The 17,620-nt window shown below is 45.1% G+C and overlaps 1 protein-coding gene across 1 annotated transcript; it reads left to right on the forward strand.

The window, feature by feature from the left end:
• The first annotated feature begins 870 nt into the window (after window positions 1-870).
• On the forward strand, window positions 871-16,812 carry LOC148836645 (uncharacterized). The gene is made up of 18 exons (XM_088914195.1): window positions 871-1,225; window positions 1,817-1,986; window positions 2,076-2,120; window positions 2,983-3,089; window positions 4,442-4,611; window positions 5,381-5,541; window positions 7,239-7,449; window positions 7,931-8,143; window positions 8,610-8,872; window positions 9,624-9,630; window positions 11,532-11,662; window positions 12,580-12,624; window positions 13,022-13,131; window positions 13,480-13,649; window positions 14,505-14,665; window positions 15,518-15,728; window positions 15,980-16,279; window positions 16,598-16,812. Exons 1-18 carry the CDS (start codon window positions 871-873, stop codon window positions 16,810-16,812), a joined length of 3,045 nt encoding a protein of 1,014 aa, XP_088770321.1.
• The last annotated feature ends 808 nt before the right edge of the window (window positions 16,813-17,620 follow it).

Below are 17,620 nucleotides of genomic sequence, written 5' to 3' on the forward strand. Positions count from 1 at the left end.
TCCTTGACAGAGATAACCTCCATGTGTAGAGAAAAACACCTAACAATGCGTGCAGGGCCGAATCAGGCCAATACCCACTATTAATAAAAAAACAGGAGAGTATTAAAGTATTGGCTACACCTAAAGAACAGCGACCAAAACTCCTAGCACCACAAAGCCTTGCTGAGCCAAGAGCTGAGCCCAACAAAGAGCCCTCTTTAAAGTCCTGAGGCACACCGACACCAGCCAGTCTTAGGACAGCACTGCTAGAGCACCACAACTTTATTTTTGTTTTATGTTAATTGTATTTGTTTTGCTTTGGCAACACTGATTGTACTCATCAGTCATGCCAATAAAGCACCTTGAATTGAATTGAAAACTTGAAAACTGACACATCCAACTACCGACACATCCTTCCACTGTACTGTACATAAACACTTCACCCTGAGGAGGATCAAGTCCTTACCTGGACTGCCAGACAGGGGGCGCAAGACAGGACTATACCCTGAACAGGTTGCCAGTCCATCGCAGAGTTCACACACACACCAGTTAACGTAGCCCCTGTCTTTGGAAAATGGGAGATCACCGGGGGAAAACCCACACAAATACAGGGAGAATATTCAAATTCCACACAGAAGGCTGAATTGGTTAATTTAAAGTGAGAGACTGTGGGCTTCCTGCCCTGAAGACAAAGGGAGTGATGTACCCTGTCTTCTTGTTGTTTGCATTTCATGTACCCCATACTGATGGCAGTGGCTTTGCATGTATGTAAATTCCACTTTGCAGCAGCACTTCTGACTACTTGTGCACACCTGGGGAGTAACACTCACACATGTTCTTTTCTTTTCCTAGAAAACTGGATAAAACTACTTGCACGGTGACCGTGGAGACATGGCTGACTTATTTGCCCTTCCGAGCAAGGCAGTTGGAGAGGAAGGCCGGCACGCGTCGCAGCCTGTGAAGATAAGAGGGAGACCGAAGAGCCCCTCAGAGGGGCCCCACTGTCCTGTCCAGGACAGCTCCGAGATCACAGCCGTGCTGCTGAGAGAGGTGAAGCTGGAAGCCCCCGTCTCCCAGGTATGCTCCTTCAGGAGGATTTCCATGGCGATCAGACCCTCCTGTGGCTCATGGGGGCAGGGAAGCTGGGGAGGACCAAGGGGGGCTCCTCTCCCAGGACCGTCCAGCCCAAAAAAGCTTGCTGCTTGCCAGCTGGTGCTGTTCGCCAGCTGCTGTCTGCTTCTCCAAGGTAAGAGCTCTGCCCTGCCTGTGTCTGTGTCACAATGGCTTCCTCAACTTTAAAACACATCCATCCAATATCAGAAAGTCACTTGAGCCATGTAAGGGTCACAGAAAGTCAGGAGCTCAGTATCTCATGTGAGTACAGTACACATCACCAACAGGAGGAGGAAGAAAGCTTTTTTCAGTAGTGCGTGGTCTGTAGAGGGTCTATGAGGACACATACACAGCATGGTCACCTCAGACAGATCCTTTTGCTGTGGAATGCAGAGATTACTTTAAGCCAAATGGACTGTTTCAAATAGTGCCAGACAGATAGTTGAGGCTTCCAGTATTATTCAATGGCATTGTCTTGAAGTTATCTTGGGAAGATGAGAAATTGAATGATTCTCATATGGGAATGTTCAGATTTTTAGATGAAATATACAAAGAACCCACTGTAATCCAGCAGTTTAGCATTTTAGCGGTGAGCATTTTGTCTTAATGGCTTAACTGTGCCTATTTAGAGCTGTAAGCATAAAATAAGCTATTCACTTTTTGTCCCTGCCACAAGTTTGTAGATGAGAGGTGAAGGCCAAAAAGTGTTGTTTGTGCTCCACAGAGCAGAGCTGTGTTGCTGCGGTGAATGTGAATTGCTCCAGACGAGACACGTATTCTCTCTACACAGTCCTTGATGCTGCCCTGAATAACAGTGCTCTCCGCCCAGTCATTAGCTTAAAGACCCCCACCAACGTCAATGTCTCCTTCACACTCTATAGCATCTTGGGAGTGGTGAGTCCTGCCTCTGTTAATCAAATATAATAATTGATGTGGATTTAAAAAGCTGTGATTAAAAGGAAACTAAATGTGTTTTTTTGTAGGATGACAAACAACAGTTATTAACAACCTTCATTTGGCAAGTATTGGTAAGTTTCCTGGAACTATTGTATTCCTTTTGCTTTATTCATTGTACTATTAGAAATTACTTATATTAATTTTTGATGAGGTTTCTGCCACTGTTGATAGAGTGTCTTACAAGGGAAAGACCTTGTAGTCTGGTCTCATCTGATTTCAGAAGCTAAGCAAGGCTAGACCTTGTCAGTACTGAGATGAGAGACCTCCTAGGAAAACCAGGTTCATGTTGTGGGTGGTGTTGGTGGTCTAGTAAGTAACTCTTCCCTCTGAACCATAGTTTCCATAGATGCTCCCAAGCATGATGACTGGGAATATGGTGCTGTACAAGGAGACATCCTCCATGTTAAACATTAAACCCAGGTCCTGAGTGTTTGGTCATTAGATCCCATGGTACTATTTGTGAGAGCTTTGGTGTTAACTCCAGTGTCCTTGCTAAGTTTTTCATTGGGCTTCTACTATCTGACCTTCCTAAAGTTCCCCCTTTTCATTCATTTGGCTATAGCTGTTTCTCTCTTCTCTACCTGCTCTGTGGTGGGGTAGCTGGTTCACATTACTCAAGTTTATATGCAGATCACTTGAAAAGTGAAAAGCACTATATAAGAGCAATTTGTTTTAAAATGTATTATACTGATTTCTCTGAATATTTATTTTTCTTCATATTTATCATATCTCCAGCTTCCTGTGCAGCAATTACTTTACTCTGTTGCAGAAAGACATGTTGCCTACAGCTACCAAAGAGTTATCATCTCACCTATAATGGATTGTCTTCATATTTCATGTTTAGCAATGCCTCTTTGAAAACAGCCTCATTCCAGTTTCAGAATAATCAGTCTCTTGTGTGTTTCTCGTTGTGTTAATCTATGTGTTTTCTAGGAGTGGGATATTGAATATCTGAGCTGGGATCCAGAGCAGTGTGGAACTGAGAGAGTCTCCCTGCCCAGGGTGATGATCTGGGTGCCTGATATCCTGATCAGTGAGTTGTAAGTACAGCTGTAATGGCCACAGCATGGCCTGGGTGATGAAAAAAGAACTTCAGATGAATAATACGTGCCATTTAGCAGTGTTTAATTTGTGCCAGAGCGCGTGGGAACACATTTCCAGTACATCTCAATCTGAGTCTATCTGTGATCAAGGAACTCTAAGCACACTTGAAACTGTAGCATGTAATATTCGCTCCGGTGAAGTGCTCTGATACCTCCATTGCCCCTTCTACTCTACATCCGCGCTCTCCTCTTCGAGCTCCAGTGCCTCTTGACTTATAAAATTAAGCACTGGCCTTTGCCTTCTCATTTCCTGTGATGCTGTGTTTAGTTAAAAGATGTCAATAAATAGGCTGTGGCCTGTCAGCCAAGGCCTGGTTTCAATCAGAGCTTCTTCCAGCTCTGCCACCTTCAGTGGCATATGAACCGTGTCACAGGCATGCCAAACTCTCACTTCCTGTCCAAATGCCCAGCCCAAAAAACACGAGCAAGGACATGTCCCCTACGTGCCCTAAACTGCACTCTGCCTGTAACACCAAGAACTTAATTCAGGGGTGGTCTCGGACCTGAGGCAGAGCTGAGTGCCTCTTTCAAGAAATAAAGACACCCGTCTCTCCAGTGACTCCAAGCTCCCACCAGACGTCACCCGTCATGTCACCCCAGGAGGGATTTGTACAAGGCCATGTCCCCCATGCAGGCCTTTGTAACAGACTTCCATGTCAGCCTGCGTCACTCTGCATGTCCACCTGAGCCTCTGGAGGCTAACTGTCCCACAGCGTCACTGGAACTTCCACTCTCACCACCACATTACTGACTGTGGCGAAGCATGCAAGTAAATTTGCAAGCCAAACTCTTCCGGCTGGTGGAGTCGTCACACTTTCGTCTGACCTGAAATGTTTCATTCCTGCTTAGAAAAACATGGCCGAGGAAGGTCTGTAGTTTTGGAAGCTGGTAGAGGGCTGAACCTGCACCTCACAAAGCTGGTATGGAGCCGTGCATAAATCTGGACAGAAACAGTATTTCCACCTTGGGGACACGTGAGACCATTGCCATTGTTAGACACCCTGTTCTCACTGCAGGCCAGCTTAAAGAAAACCGTGATCAGATAATGGATGCGATAAAAAAAATGCTTTTGTTATGGAACTGTGTCACAATCTGTTGAACATGTTTTGAAGGTAAAGCACGCAAAGTACTGTATATCTCAGACATTTTAAAATGTTAGGAGTGTGAAATTTACTGAAATGATCCCCGGCACTTGTTAGAGTGCTTATTTATTGTAGTGCCTCCCAGAACAATAATTACAAGCAGTGCTTATTGGATGTTTAATTCAACCTTATTTGTTTCTTACGTAGCATGAGTGAAAACAAATCACCTCAGAGCCCCTACGTGTATATCGACCACACAGGCCACGTGTACGATGACAGGCCTTTGAGAGTGGACAGCTCCTGCAGTCTCGATATCTACAACTTCCCCTTCGATGTACAGATCTGCAGCTTCTCCTTTGGGTCCTACCTGCATTATGGTGAGGCAACTAGATCCTGGCACTCGGGATAAAGACTCGAGCAGAGCTGCAGAGTGGTGCAATGCTCAAAACTAGCATGCTATGCAATGTATTTCCTGCACATCCATTGCTCAGGAGTTACAATTTATGTATGTTATGAGCATTGATAATGAATTTATCATCTCTGCTGGTGTTTTATACTCATATTATCCCACTTTTATTTTTAATACAGCTTAGTTTGGTGAGAAGAAGCTAAGTAGAAGGTGGCCAATAAAATTGTGTTTCTGCATGAAGAATGGAAAGAGTAAAAAAAGATGATGAATGTCTTAGAACTTTGCATAGCAGGTTATAGTGATGTGGAGCAGCATGGTGGCCCAGTGGTTAGCATTGCTGGGGCCCAGGGTTCAATTCCTGGGGTACTATCTGCGTGGAGTTTGCATATCCTCTTCATTTTCGCATGTGTTTCCTCTGGGTGCTCTGATGTCCTCCTACAGTTCAAAGACATAGTGTTAGGTTATGTGAAAATTAACCCTGCTGTGAATGTGTGTGTGTCTTTGTCTGTTTGTGTCCCCTGCCGTGGACTGGCGTCCTCTCTAGGGTGAATTCTGATTTATGCCCATTGCTTGTCTTCATAGGCTCTGGCTATTCCGCGACCCTGAATTGGATAACGCTGTTAGAAAATGGATGGATGGTTTATTGGCATATAAAATTATGAAAATCGATGAGGATTTGAGAAGTTCATTCCTCACACATGGGTTTGTGACCCTTTGGATTGTGTCTATCCTTACAGCCACAGATGTGACAATCAGTCAGGGGCAGCCAGTAGAGAACATCCTGGAGGAGTCCCTGAACGTGATGCAGGATACAGGGGAATGGGAGCTGGTCAATATCAGCGTCATGGACCAAACACTCGTGACAAGCAACAGCACCTATGACATGGTGGTCTACAATGTAAGTGGGCCTTAGGAGAGCTGAAGCACTTTTGTTTTCAGTGGAAGATGGAGAGATGTGAAAGGTGTTTTGAATAGCTGATCAGGGCTCTGTAGAATTGATTTCTTGTATCAGCTTTCTCCAGGGAAGGGATATTGAAATCACAAGCAGTGTCATTTGTGCTTGCGCAAGCCAAGACCAGAGGAAACAGTCTTACTTGTATTCTTGCACTTGTGTCTATCTTTTCAGTGAGAGACCTCTTTTAGCTGTGCGTCAATGGTACAGCTCCATGTTGCACTCACATCTTCAATAATGATCATATTCATCAAATGACATCAGGGCTTTGTTCTGCAAAGACATTTTCTGTATCCTGTACAAATGATAGACCAAAAATATACACTATGGCAAAAACATAAATAAGCATTAGTAAACATCAATAAAACAATAATATTGACGGAGATAATAATTGGTTGAAGCACCTTTGACAGCATTTACATCTTTAAGTCGTTTTGGATAAGTGTCCACTCTTGTTGCACACCTGGATGGTGCAGTTTTCAGCTATTCCTCTTTGCAAAATGGCTCTGTAAAGCTGCTCTGTCACATTTGCTGGGGATAGTTGATGAACAGCAATTTTCATGTGTTTTGCCACACATTTTCTAACAGATTTAAGTCAGGACTTTGGGCCACTTAGGGAGTTTTGTTTTGTGCTTGTTAAGCTTCTCCACTGTAGCCTCATGCTTTGGCTCATTGTTCTATAGAAAGGTGAATTTTCTTCCCAGTTGTCGGGCCTCAGCAAACTAAAGCAAGTTTTCCTCTACAATTTACCAGTGCATTGCTCCATCCATTTTCCATTAATTCTTGGCAAGCTTTCCAGTCCCTGCCGATTAGAAGTAAGCCCATAACATGCAGGTGCCAACACTATACTTAACAGTGCTGAATGGGTGATGGGCCGTATCGGGTTAATGACAGAGGTAATGCTTTTAGACCAAAACTTTGTTCCAATTTGATCTGACTTTACTATCAAACCTTTTGTCAGATGTTTGTAATGTAACACAATGCCATCACATGTTACTTATTCAGTAATGGATTCCCTACCAATGCCTTACAAGCAAGCTTTGACTCTTAGACACTTTCTAGAATCTCAACCATTGAACTCTGTAGCTCTTTCAAAGTCACTGTTGGTCTCACAATGGCTCCTTGCCTAGCAGCTCAGTTTGGAGTGACACCCTCATCAAGGCAGTGTCTGGATGCCTTCTAGATGATTCTTTGCTAGACTTAACAGATAAAGGGGTATTTAGATAGACAGACAGACCGACAGACAGATGAAGTCATGTGAGCGGTTATTATTGCACCCACACACACACAGCTACCTGTGTGACTTATCAAAGTCATTTTGTGCCAGATAACTATTTTAGCTTTGTCTCTGCAAAGGTGAATTTATATGCAATCAAAATGTTTTTTAGATTTTTTGGGTTCTTCCATTGCAATTCTTACTTACATTGAGCTTCTTTCACCCATCAAAAGTGTTCAGCTTGAGCCCTCGTGTTCTGAAGATTTATTTTAAATATGTATGTTAATCATTTATAATTCAACACAATAGGACACCATCGGAAGGGGGTGAACAGTTTTGCAAGGCACTGCAGCTGTGGTCCACATGAGTCCGTTGTCTTCCTCACTTTCTGACCACACCCCCTCTCACTCTCGTTCCGTGTCTGCAGCTGACCATAAAGCGCAGGCCCATGCAGTATGTGGTGAACCTGCTGATCCCCAGCTGTTTCCTCATCACAGTGGACCTCTTCAGCTTCCTCCTGCCCCCAGAGAGTGTCGACAGATCTGCCTTCAAGATGACTCTGATCCTGGGCTACACCGTCTTCCTGCTCATCATGAATGACCTGCTGCCAGCCACAGGCAGCAGAACCCCTCTTATCAGTTAGTATATGTGTGGGAAGAAAGAGTCAGGAGCTGGCTCTGATCACCTAAGAAAAAAGATGTAAATCCTAAAAACCCCTCTTTAATCTAAGGATAAGAGCATTAATCTGTACTGTGCAACTAAAAAATGCATTTATTTAAGAGCCTTAAGTAGTATTTGGTCCAGCAGCTACATCTCTGTCTTTGAAGAGTAGAAGTCTTATGCAATTCTATTTTCAGCTCCCAGTCCTGTATATGTCTCCAGTTCCATGGCTTCTCTTCTGACCTGCAGTCCTTGCCAAAATCTGAAAAGGTTTCTCCAAACACATCTGTTTAGTGTTGGACTCACTCAGATTGTGGTAGACTTCAGAGAGCAGGAACTTGTTTGGAAATGCCTTGAAAAGCAGTTATAGGAAGGTGGCTATGAAGACTGTGTTCCACTTGACAGCGCAGATACTTCTCTCTCACCCTTACCACCTCACTCTTCGTGTCTTCTTCATAGATGTGTTCTTCTCCATCTGCCTGGCACTGATGGTGACCAGTCTGCTGGAGACTGTGCTCATCACAAACATCTTGTACAGCTCTGGCCAGTATCCCAATGTCCCACACTGGATCCGCATCCTCGTCCTGCAGTACCTCTCCCGCCTTGTCCTGCTGCCTCAGAAAACATCCCAAAGCAACAGAGTCACAGTCTTCCTCAACCCTGGAGTGCAGGGTAACTCTGCCAGACATGAGCCAGTCACTTCCTATCACAGGGCCTGATCTAAGTGAGAGTACAGTCCTCATCATAACAGGAACAGTAACAAGAGCTCAGCAGGGAACAGCTGAGAGAGACCTCTGGCTTGATTTTAGATAAACAATTAAATCAAATTCAGATATATAGTACTAACCTTGGAAAGGATAAATCAGTTAAAGCCTTTTCAAAGCTGATCAACCAAGTCTTACAGGGGCTAAACTTCAGTAGGCTTTAGAGGCATCTTTCATTGGAAACTCCACTGTTTGCTTTGACCTAGAAAGCACATACTTAGCTAATAATAATTAGCCACCCAAGCAGTTTAAAGGTGAGCTTTAGTGAACCCAGAAGCAGCCATTGCCCATGTGGGACTGAGTCCTTCTTGAGCTGATGTATGCCTTTTGCTCCTCCTGAGGCTGTTAACCGCGCCGCTGCTCTTGTGTTCCAGACGTGCAGGTGGTGAAGAGTCCGGAAGGGGGCGGGAATGTCCCATGCCAGACGCCGGAGAGCCAGCTGGACCAGGCTGCCGTGGAGCTGCTGAAGAGGCTGAGCCGGGACCTCCAGGCCATCAGGCAGCACGCGGAAAAACACTTCAAGCGCAGCGACTCCGCCGAGGAGTGGTCCCAGATCGGGCACATCCTAGACAGGCTGCTCTTTGCAATTTACATCGTCTTCATCTGTGGCTCGTTCATCGTCATCCTGGCCATCTGGGTGGGGTGGTTCAGGACATAAGACTGGCAGCTTCTGTCCAAGGCCCACTCGCCACACTGCCAGGACCTTCTCAAGCTCTTTATGTCCATATAACCCTTACTTTAAATTCTTCCACTTCAAAAATAAGAATTTCTTACTCTCAGCCTGTCTGCATAGTATACTCGCTGCTGCGTGGGAATAGGTGAAGCAGGAAAGGGCATTGACACCGTTTACCTTTGGACCACTGAGATCTGTTTTTATGGGCTTCTTCACTTCTAATTCTGTCTCACACGACGAGGAATTAAGCTGGATGTGTTTCACAAATTTGTTCCTCAAACCTGGTTGAGTATCCCCAGACTGGAATGTATTATGATCTCAAAATCTTAAACTCTTCTTAACTTTAAAATAAAGTTGTTGGTATTTTATCATAAGCAATGCAAGAACTGTAGGACTCATGTGTGTGTCATGTGTGTGTTCTTTGCCTTTCTGGTAATGTGTTGATTGATGAAATACAGAATTATGGGGAATTTTGTCCTTAGCTTTGTGGAACAAGGCTGTTTTAAAAAGTAAAAGGGCATTAAAATCAGATTAAGGCAAAGTCTGGTTAATAAACATACACTGAAAGAGATATGGTTACTACTGCTCAGCTGCTTAGCCACCCTGTTATTAATTTCCTGAAATGACTTTCTTCATTGTTGTACAGGTGCACAATTAATGTTCTGCCACTATTTGGAGTCCATGTGTGCTTGTTAATCTGTTAATGTGTTAATAGGAAAATGGTAACAGCTGAATCAGTCTTATTATGTTTTTTTATCTGTTAACTGAATGAGGGTTTCTCCCCAGGAGTAAACAGAATCTAACACAAAACAGCTTCACAAAGTTATTACTGCAGGTGCCTAATGCATCACGTTGGTCATGAACCTGTTGCCACTGGGTATATATAGCAATTGTAAGGGTGAGATCTGGACCTTTAGGACTGCAGGCGCCTGGCACCCATTTTTGTACTGAGATCAGGGCAGTTAGTACAGCAGGCACCTGGGCCATTCTAAAAAAATTCCACTCTAAAATTTCCCCCTCAGTAACTGCAATGTGGAATCGGCTGGGTCTCTTACTCTCTGTATGCTGTTTTCTACTCACAGGTAAGCCTTTTAAATTGGGATTAAATCCAATCCATAGCCCTCCATAATACAAACATACTGTAAAATGCTAGTTCTATAAATCCTTCATGAAAAGTGTTTTGATATGTGGGCAGAACACTACTGTTTCATATCCGTTGAGTCTTTATAATGTGTACTTTTACGAAACCTGCTTGAAATACTCGGACAATAAATCTAAAACAATACTTGCTTTTGCTAAATTAAACACTAAAATGCTAACCTGATAACATTGGTCATTGGTTTTTATCATTATGGCATTAATCTTGTGGCATTCTACAAACTGAGACATTAAAAGCACGCTCTTCAATGGACTGACCAGAAGTCCATCGAGAAGTCTTCAGAGGGCAAAGCACATCAATTATCTCAAATAAAGCTTATGGTCCACATGTCAAATGGACCCAACAAGTATATTGGGACTAACCTTCTCACCCAAATGTCAAAACTGAAAACAAAATACATTTGTTTTTCTAAAATCTGATTGTTTGGTAAATGCCATTATCCAAACCAACCTTGCTTAAAATCACAGTTTCACATGTTGCTATGCATTAAAGTGGAGGTTAAACATCATTTGTCAGGGAGCCACCATAACCTATTGAAACGTGTAGTACAGGACAATAATGGGAACTGAACGGGTAATAAAACAGGTGAAAAACAAAATATGACAGTAATATAATTGCTAACCAAATGGAACACGAGTTGTAGTAATCGTCACATTTCTTAGTTTCTCCTACAAACACAAGGGCAATAGAAAATGGAACGAGGAGTGTGTCCCATCGGCTCGAAGATGCAATTAACCACAGGTCACAGCGTTCTTACAAAGACAAGAACAGATTCTGCTGTTAGCATGGCAAGATCAGCACTTGTGTCTGCTGCCGTGCAGAGGACAGGCGAGACTGAGTTCTGGAAATTCAGATATTTTATCTGCTGGCTGAGGGGCACAGCACCTGCTGCCCCAGAGCTCTGTAGCAGCAGGTGTCTCGGTCAACCCAGTCCAGGAACAGCCACTATTTGAGGTTTTTGTCTGTGACCAGTGGAAAGCTCCAGGAATCCAGTGCCAATTTTCAGTGGGGTGTATTTTCCATTTTTCCATGTTAAATTTTGGAGTAGGAACCCGGAATTCGCTGTCAGGAGGCGGTACAGCAGGATGCTCAGGATCTCACTGTCAAAGGATTTGGACAGCTTCTCTTTTGTTTTATAATATTTCCTTTGTGCTCTTTCTGCCACTGTTATTACTGCTAGACAGAAATTCCCTGATGAGCTAATTAACAAGCCTAGGTAAGTGTTGCCCAGTGCATCTTCAAGCACTAACAGGCTTGTGCTGTTAAATGTGAATCTTTAAGTCTGGTGTTTTTCTGGAAGATGAAGATGCTCATTTTCACACGGTTGACTTTGTGGGGCTGCAGTTTATATATTTGGTGGAATAGTTACTTCCTGCTGAAGAGTCTCTGCCTCCTCGTCTGTTTTACTCTTCCCCCTTCCCTGTCCCCGAGCCCCCCGCGCTCTCTGCCGGCTGTCCTGTTCAGAAGGCCACAGCGGACCGACCTACGAGTCCATGCAGCAAGTCTTCGACAGGAAGGCCTTCCGCCCAGCCTTCAATCTCAGTAACCCCACCCTGGCCAACATCTCCTTCACTCTGTATGCTGTGCTTGGGGTGGTGAGTAGCCTGAGCAGATGTTCCTGTCAGTGCCACTGCTCTTGTGTTCCAACAGCACACAAAAAAACACCAGGAAGATTTGCATTCCCATGTACTTACTTCAGCTTCACAATGTTTTTTCTGAGTGGAAGAAATGCCTCTGAAAAACAGTAAATTTAAACAATTTATAGGCAGGGAAATCTGGTTACATCAGCATCATGTATTGAGATATCCACCATGAGATCACTGAGATATTACTATTGAGATAACCACCATGTTCTCACAATGTCTCAGCAGTGTAGCTGTAGATCACTGTGTTTTAATGGAATGTCTCAGCTGTGTTGCTGTAGATCAGTATGTGTGACAGAGTGTCTCAGCTGTGTTGCTATAGATCAGCGTGTGTGATGGAGTGTCTCAGCTGTGTTGCTGTAGATCAGTATCTGTGACAGAGTGTCTCAGCTGTGTTGCTATACCGTAGATCAGTATGTGTGACAGAGTGTCTCAGCTGTGTTGCTATAGATCAATGTGTGTGATGGAGTGTCTCAGCTGTGTTGCTGTAGATCAGTATGTGTGACAGAGTGTCTCAGCTGTGTTGCTATACCGTAGATCAGTGTGTGTGATGGAGTGTCTCAGCTGTAGATCAGTGTGTGACGGTGTTTCAGCTGTGTTGCTGTAAAATGAATATGTGTGATGGAGTGTCTCAGCCGTGTTGCTGTAGATCAGTGTGTGTGATAGAGTGTCTCAGCTGTAGATCAGTGTGTGTGATGGAGTGTTTCAGCTGTGTTGCTGGAGATCAGTGTGTGTGATGGAGTGTCTCAGCTGTGTTGTTGTAAATGAATACGTGTGGAGTGTCTCAGCTGTGTTGCTGGAGATCAGTGTGTACTGGTACAATGTAGCCATTATAGCTGTTCAACAACAACAGTCCTATCTCATTTCAGAATGAAAAGACTCAGATCCTCACCACTTTCCTGTGGCTGCGGCTGGTAAGAGAGAACTGTGCTGCCACACACTAAACAGCTTGCTGTATAGCTGAGCAACATTTTTTGGTGTACGGGCTAAATTCCATCATGGGCTGGCACATGACCTGCCTGAAATTTCCACTTAATTCACCTGATGAAGAAGTTTCTTGCTCCTCTTCCTGATCTGCTGTGTAGTGGGGATGCTAGTGCAGAACAGATGTTGTCCATCAACCAGGTGGAGCTGTACCTTCAGTGTTAGAGTAAAGTGGATCCCTTCCTATATGTTAAGTCCTTAAGGATGAGACACTCCTATATAAATGCAATTCATTTTTATAAATTACACTTTGGTGGCTTGTGATTATGGTTTGGATTGGGGCTGTTGTGAGGCCTGTGGTGTTATTCCAGCATGTGTGTGTTGCAGTACTGGTTCCACGAGTTCCTGCAGTGGGATCCTCATGAGTGTGGGGGTGTCACCAGGATCTCGCTGCCAGTGGAGGACCTGTGGACCCCTGACATCATTGTCTACGAGTTGTGAGTGTCCAGTCTAACTTCCCCTGGCCACTTGTGAGCTGTCCACCCTTTCATGGTCACTTCAGCTCTGCAGGTCTGCCATACTGCACCTCCCTCATTCTTTGACTCTGCACTTTCACTGTCTCACTCTTCCTCTCTGTCCATCTGTCTTCCTGCCTCTCTGCCTAGTTCTCTCAGTACAGCTGGAAAACTGGAGGCACTGCACACATGGGTATTTGTACAGTATATACTGACCTTTCTCCCTCACCCCTTTACCTGTCTCTGACAGTCCATCTCTCCCTCTCATCTATTTCTTTCTCCTATTTCTTTTAATCACCCTTCCTCATCTTCTCTCCTTTCCTCTCCCAGTATAGATGAAGACAAGTCCCAGCGCTGTCCCTACGTCTATGTCAATCACACAGGACACATCCGCTACGACAGGATGCTGCGGGTTGTGAGCTCCTGTAACCTGGAGATCTTCAACTTCCCCTTCGATGTGCAGAACTGCTCCCTGACCTTTGGATCTTACATGCACACCAGTAACTGTCTCCCTCCCTCCACCGTCTCTCTCTACCAGACACACACCAGTAACTATCCCTCTACCACACACAGACCAGTAACTCTCTCTCTCTACAGGACACACACCAGTAACTGTCTCTCTCCCTCCACCGTCTCTCTCTACGGGACACACACCAGTAACTGTCTCTCCCTCTACCATCTCTCTCTACATGACACACCAGTAACCTGTAATTCTATCAACTAGACACTTTTGTATACATAGCTAGAATGTCCAAGAGCATTCTGTGAAATGTCAAAAGAGGACTGGTAATACTAAGTCTTGGAGTTTTTGCTCACATGATAGTGCACAGTCTATAGTTTCTGTCAATTCTGATAGGTTAAGATAATGTTAGGTAAAGATCTCTCTCTAAACTGTTTGTTGTTGCTTTGCAGTTAATGTTAGAACATAATTATAGAACGCAAGTAACCATTGTCTTTGGTTTTGTAGTGGATTTGTTTCAGGATCTTGTTCATCTGGTTCAGACTAAGTAAAATAATGGTGAAAATTAGGATCCTACTAAACTTCAGGAGCGGGGGACTGCTCTGTTCAACGCACTATAACGTCACTCCTGTGTAATCTCTCTCTTTCAGGCAGGGCCGCCATCAGGCAGGTTTAACACATCGGAAATAAGGCACTGAAAGTACCATGAGCGGTATGCTATCATACCCAGACACGGTAGCTCAGAATTAGCTTGAGGGAGGCAGTCACTGCAGGGCTGATCCTGCAGTGATGTTAGCAAAAGAGAAAGCAAACTAGGAAGAAGGAAGAGAAAATGAGCCAGATCTCTTTCAAATGTGGCTCTCATTTCGCTGTTTCCCACTTTCTGTCCCCTCAGTCCGGGATGTGCGAGTGAGCCCTGCCCTGCCCTTCGAGCAGATCTCCGGGAACTCCAAGCAGTACCTAGAGACCAGCGGGGAATGGGAGCTGGTGGTGATTGAGGGCTCAGCGGACATCCTGAAGTTCGGCATCGATGAGTGGGACATCATCACCTTCTGGGTAAGAGAGGAAGAGAGAGCGATAGGGATGAGAGTCTGAAAAAAGAGAGGAGGCGAGCAGAGGAACTGGGACTTGCCCAGACACTTGTCTTGTGTTCTAGTGCAGTATTGCACAGCCCAGATACTGTGAGGAAGCTAATAAAATTCCAAAAGCAATACTCTGTCACGTAGATAGATAGATACTTTATTGATCCCATGAGGGAAATTGCAGTGCAACAGCAGCTTAACACAGACAACACAGCAACAGTGTAATGAATGATACAATAATAATAATACAATACATACAATATAATCAGTACAGTGAGAAGTGCACTAAGAAGAGTTACTCACAGTCCAGAAGACACAAAGAACAAACCAGAACAGAACAGTACACAAAAACAGTTGTAATGCACAATATAAATATAAATATAAATGTATTTATATTTATATACAGTACACAGTAACCACTCCCTAATGTTAAGGAACATTTCAGATAGACGGACAGAGTTATCCTTCCCCACACACTTATAGTGTGACTCTGAAGAGATATGATGTCCATGCAATGTCCCTCAGAGCATGGAAGAGCTGTTCTCCCCTACTGTCCAGCCTCTGTGACTGAGGATATGGAGAGAGTCAGTGTCCACTTCGGGGTGTGGAAAGCGTTTGGTACATAACGCAGTACCAGCTGGCCAAGGGAACTCTCCCTGTGGAGAACTGGTTATTCAGCAGTTCTGTATAACTCTACTCTCCTTTCCTCTTTTGGAAATGTTCTGTCTTCCTCTCTGTCTCTGCCCTGTGGAAGTGTTTGTGAATTATGCTCTCTCTCTACCCTGTGTGAAGATGGATGCCCGGCACTTCTGTTTCCTCCCTGCAGGTGGTGATCAAGCGGCGGCCTGTGCTGTACGTGGTGAACCTGCTGATCCCCAGCTCCTTCCTCATGGTGATCGACATCCTGAGTTTCTACCTGCCCCCCCACAGCGTGGACCGCGCTTCCTTCAAGATGACTCTGATCCTGGGCTACACTGTCTTCCTGCTGATCATGAACGACCTGCTGCCTAGCACGGCCAACGGCACGCCACTCATCGGTCAGAAACTGATGAAAGAGCAAATTCTTTCTGTGCTCTCTACAGATCTTCGTGAACAGTCAAGTCTCTAGTGCGTGTTTATCTGTTTGTGTGTCTCAGGTGTGAGTATTGTCTTTGTCAGAATATCTCAGGTGTATTTATCTGTTTGTGTGTCTCAGGTGCATGTATTGGCCTGGCAATGTATCTCTAATGTGTTTACTGGTCTGTGTTTCTCAAATGTGCGCTTACCTGTTGGTGTTTGCGTGTCTCAGGTATTTATTTCTCAGTGTGCCTGGGCCTGATGGTGATCAGTCTGCTGGAGACAGTCATCATCACCAATGTGCTCCACCACAGTGCCATGAAATACCGCTCTGTGCCACGTTGGATCCGCCTGATCGTACTACACTACATCGCCCGCCTCATCTGCTACCGCCAGCCAATTGACCCCCCCGCTGACCCCCCTGAACAACCTACAGAAACCCTCAGAGCTCCAGACCCCTGGATCACAAAGCCCTCCACCCCCGCAATGCTGGCCAGGAACAGCCAAACTGCAAATCACAGGATCGGTGAGAGTCCTGTGCGCCATGTCTCCCTCATGCAAACACAGTCGTGCACGCTGTAGTGTTCAGGGAGCCACATCAAATGCAGACATACTGAATCACACAGCAAAGGATACAGAGATGCACACCCATGTGACTAGAGTTTGCATGCGTTTCTAACATTATTTGTTCGTAATGCACGCCTAATTTACTTACATTCGCAGAACTCCCTGCATTCCCAGTTATTCCACATGCTTGAGAAGGTTGGTGCATCATTCTGTTCTCTGCCCTGTTCCTCCTCAGTGCTGTCAGACCACAGGGAGGGGCTGCAAGGTGACCGTGCCCTCCCAGCAATGCCCGTGATACCGGAACTGCAGCAGATCTCACAGGACCTGGGGACCATGCGCGCCCACCTGACTTCCCTGCAGAAGGAGAGCGCCCTGCGGGATCAGTGGGGACACGTGGGATATGTGCTGGACTACCTGCTGTTCCGCATCTACCTGCTGCTCATCACCCTGTATGCCCTGGTCATCATCTGCATGTGGTGCGTCTGGTACAACCTGTGACCACTGACCCCTGTGCCATCCCAAATATAGCCAATTACCCTCCCCCCAGCAAGCTGCCCTAATTCCCTGTAGGCTATTTCTAGAACCCCCCTGCAGTCTTCAGGGTAACGCTAGGTTACCCCATGATCTCCATGCTATTTCCCAGTCCCTGCTCATGCTGTTCCATGCTGAAGAGGATGCAGTTTGTGATCCAAAACACCTGAAGCAGAGAGGGATTTCCAGATCTTTCCATGTGTACCTAAATAAACGCAAGAACAAATGCAGCTCTGTGTTGTGTACTATAACGGACCTCGGTCGGGGTTTTCCCATGTGCTTATTCACCAGGTGCCTCATTAGCACCTTCTCAGTGCCCTGGTATCACTGGTGCAGCTTTCCAAAACAACCAGCTTCCCCCCTTCCACTCTCTTTCAAGCAGGAAAAACAAACTTACAATTCGGACAGGGGAGGGGAGCCCGTCTCCCACATCCTTCTTCACTCCCGGTTGGAGCTGCACGCTTCTTCTGGAAACAAATTTTCTGCAGTCAACTGGGCGTGAGGTTCATTTAGTAATGGAGTTAAACACGGAAGATACAGAAGTCACAGACATCCTGGTTGATGTGCTGGCCCTCACTTCCAAGCGAGTCTGAGAACTTTATCATTTATGGAGGCCCAACCTTTCACACAGCACAGCACCTGAAGACGTTGAAAACCTTCCTGAGGGGAGGTAGAGCTCCTTATCAATTATACATCATCATACCCACAACCTCAGGGGGCCTGATACCCATCCAGATGAACCCAGATCATGTTTTTTCACGTTACAAGCCTGACC

The sequence above is a fragment of the Atractosteus spatula genome, chromosome 4 (genome assembly GCF_055471065.1).
Source record: "Atractosteus spatula isolate fAtrSpa1 chromosome 4, fAtrSpa1.hap1, whole genome shotgun sequence".
NCBI lineage: Eukaryota > Metazoa > Chordata > Actinopteri > Semionotiformes > Lepisosteidae > Atractosteus > Atractosteus spatula.

Coding starts and splice junctions, on each gene's coding strand:
- LOC148836645 (XM_088914195.1), top strand. CDS start 871: ATGGCTGACTTATTTGCCCTTCCGAGCAAGGCAGTTGGAGAGGAAGGC. Junction 4,612..5,380: donor TGGGTCCTACCTGCATTATG/GTGAGGCAACTA, acceptor CTATCCTTACAG/CCACAGATGTGACAATCAGT. Junction 12,625..13,021: donor CTTTCCTGTGGCTGCGGCTG/GTAAGAGAGAAC, acceptor TGTGTGTTGCAG/TACTGGTTCCACGAGTTCCT.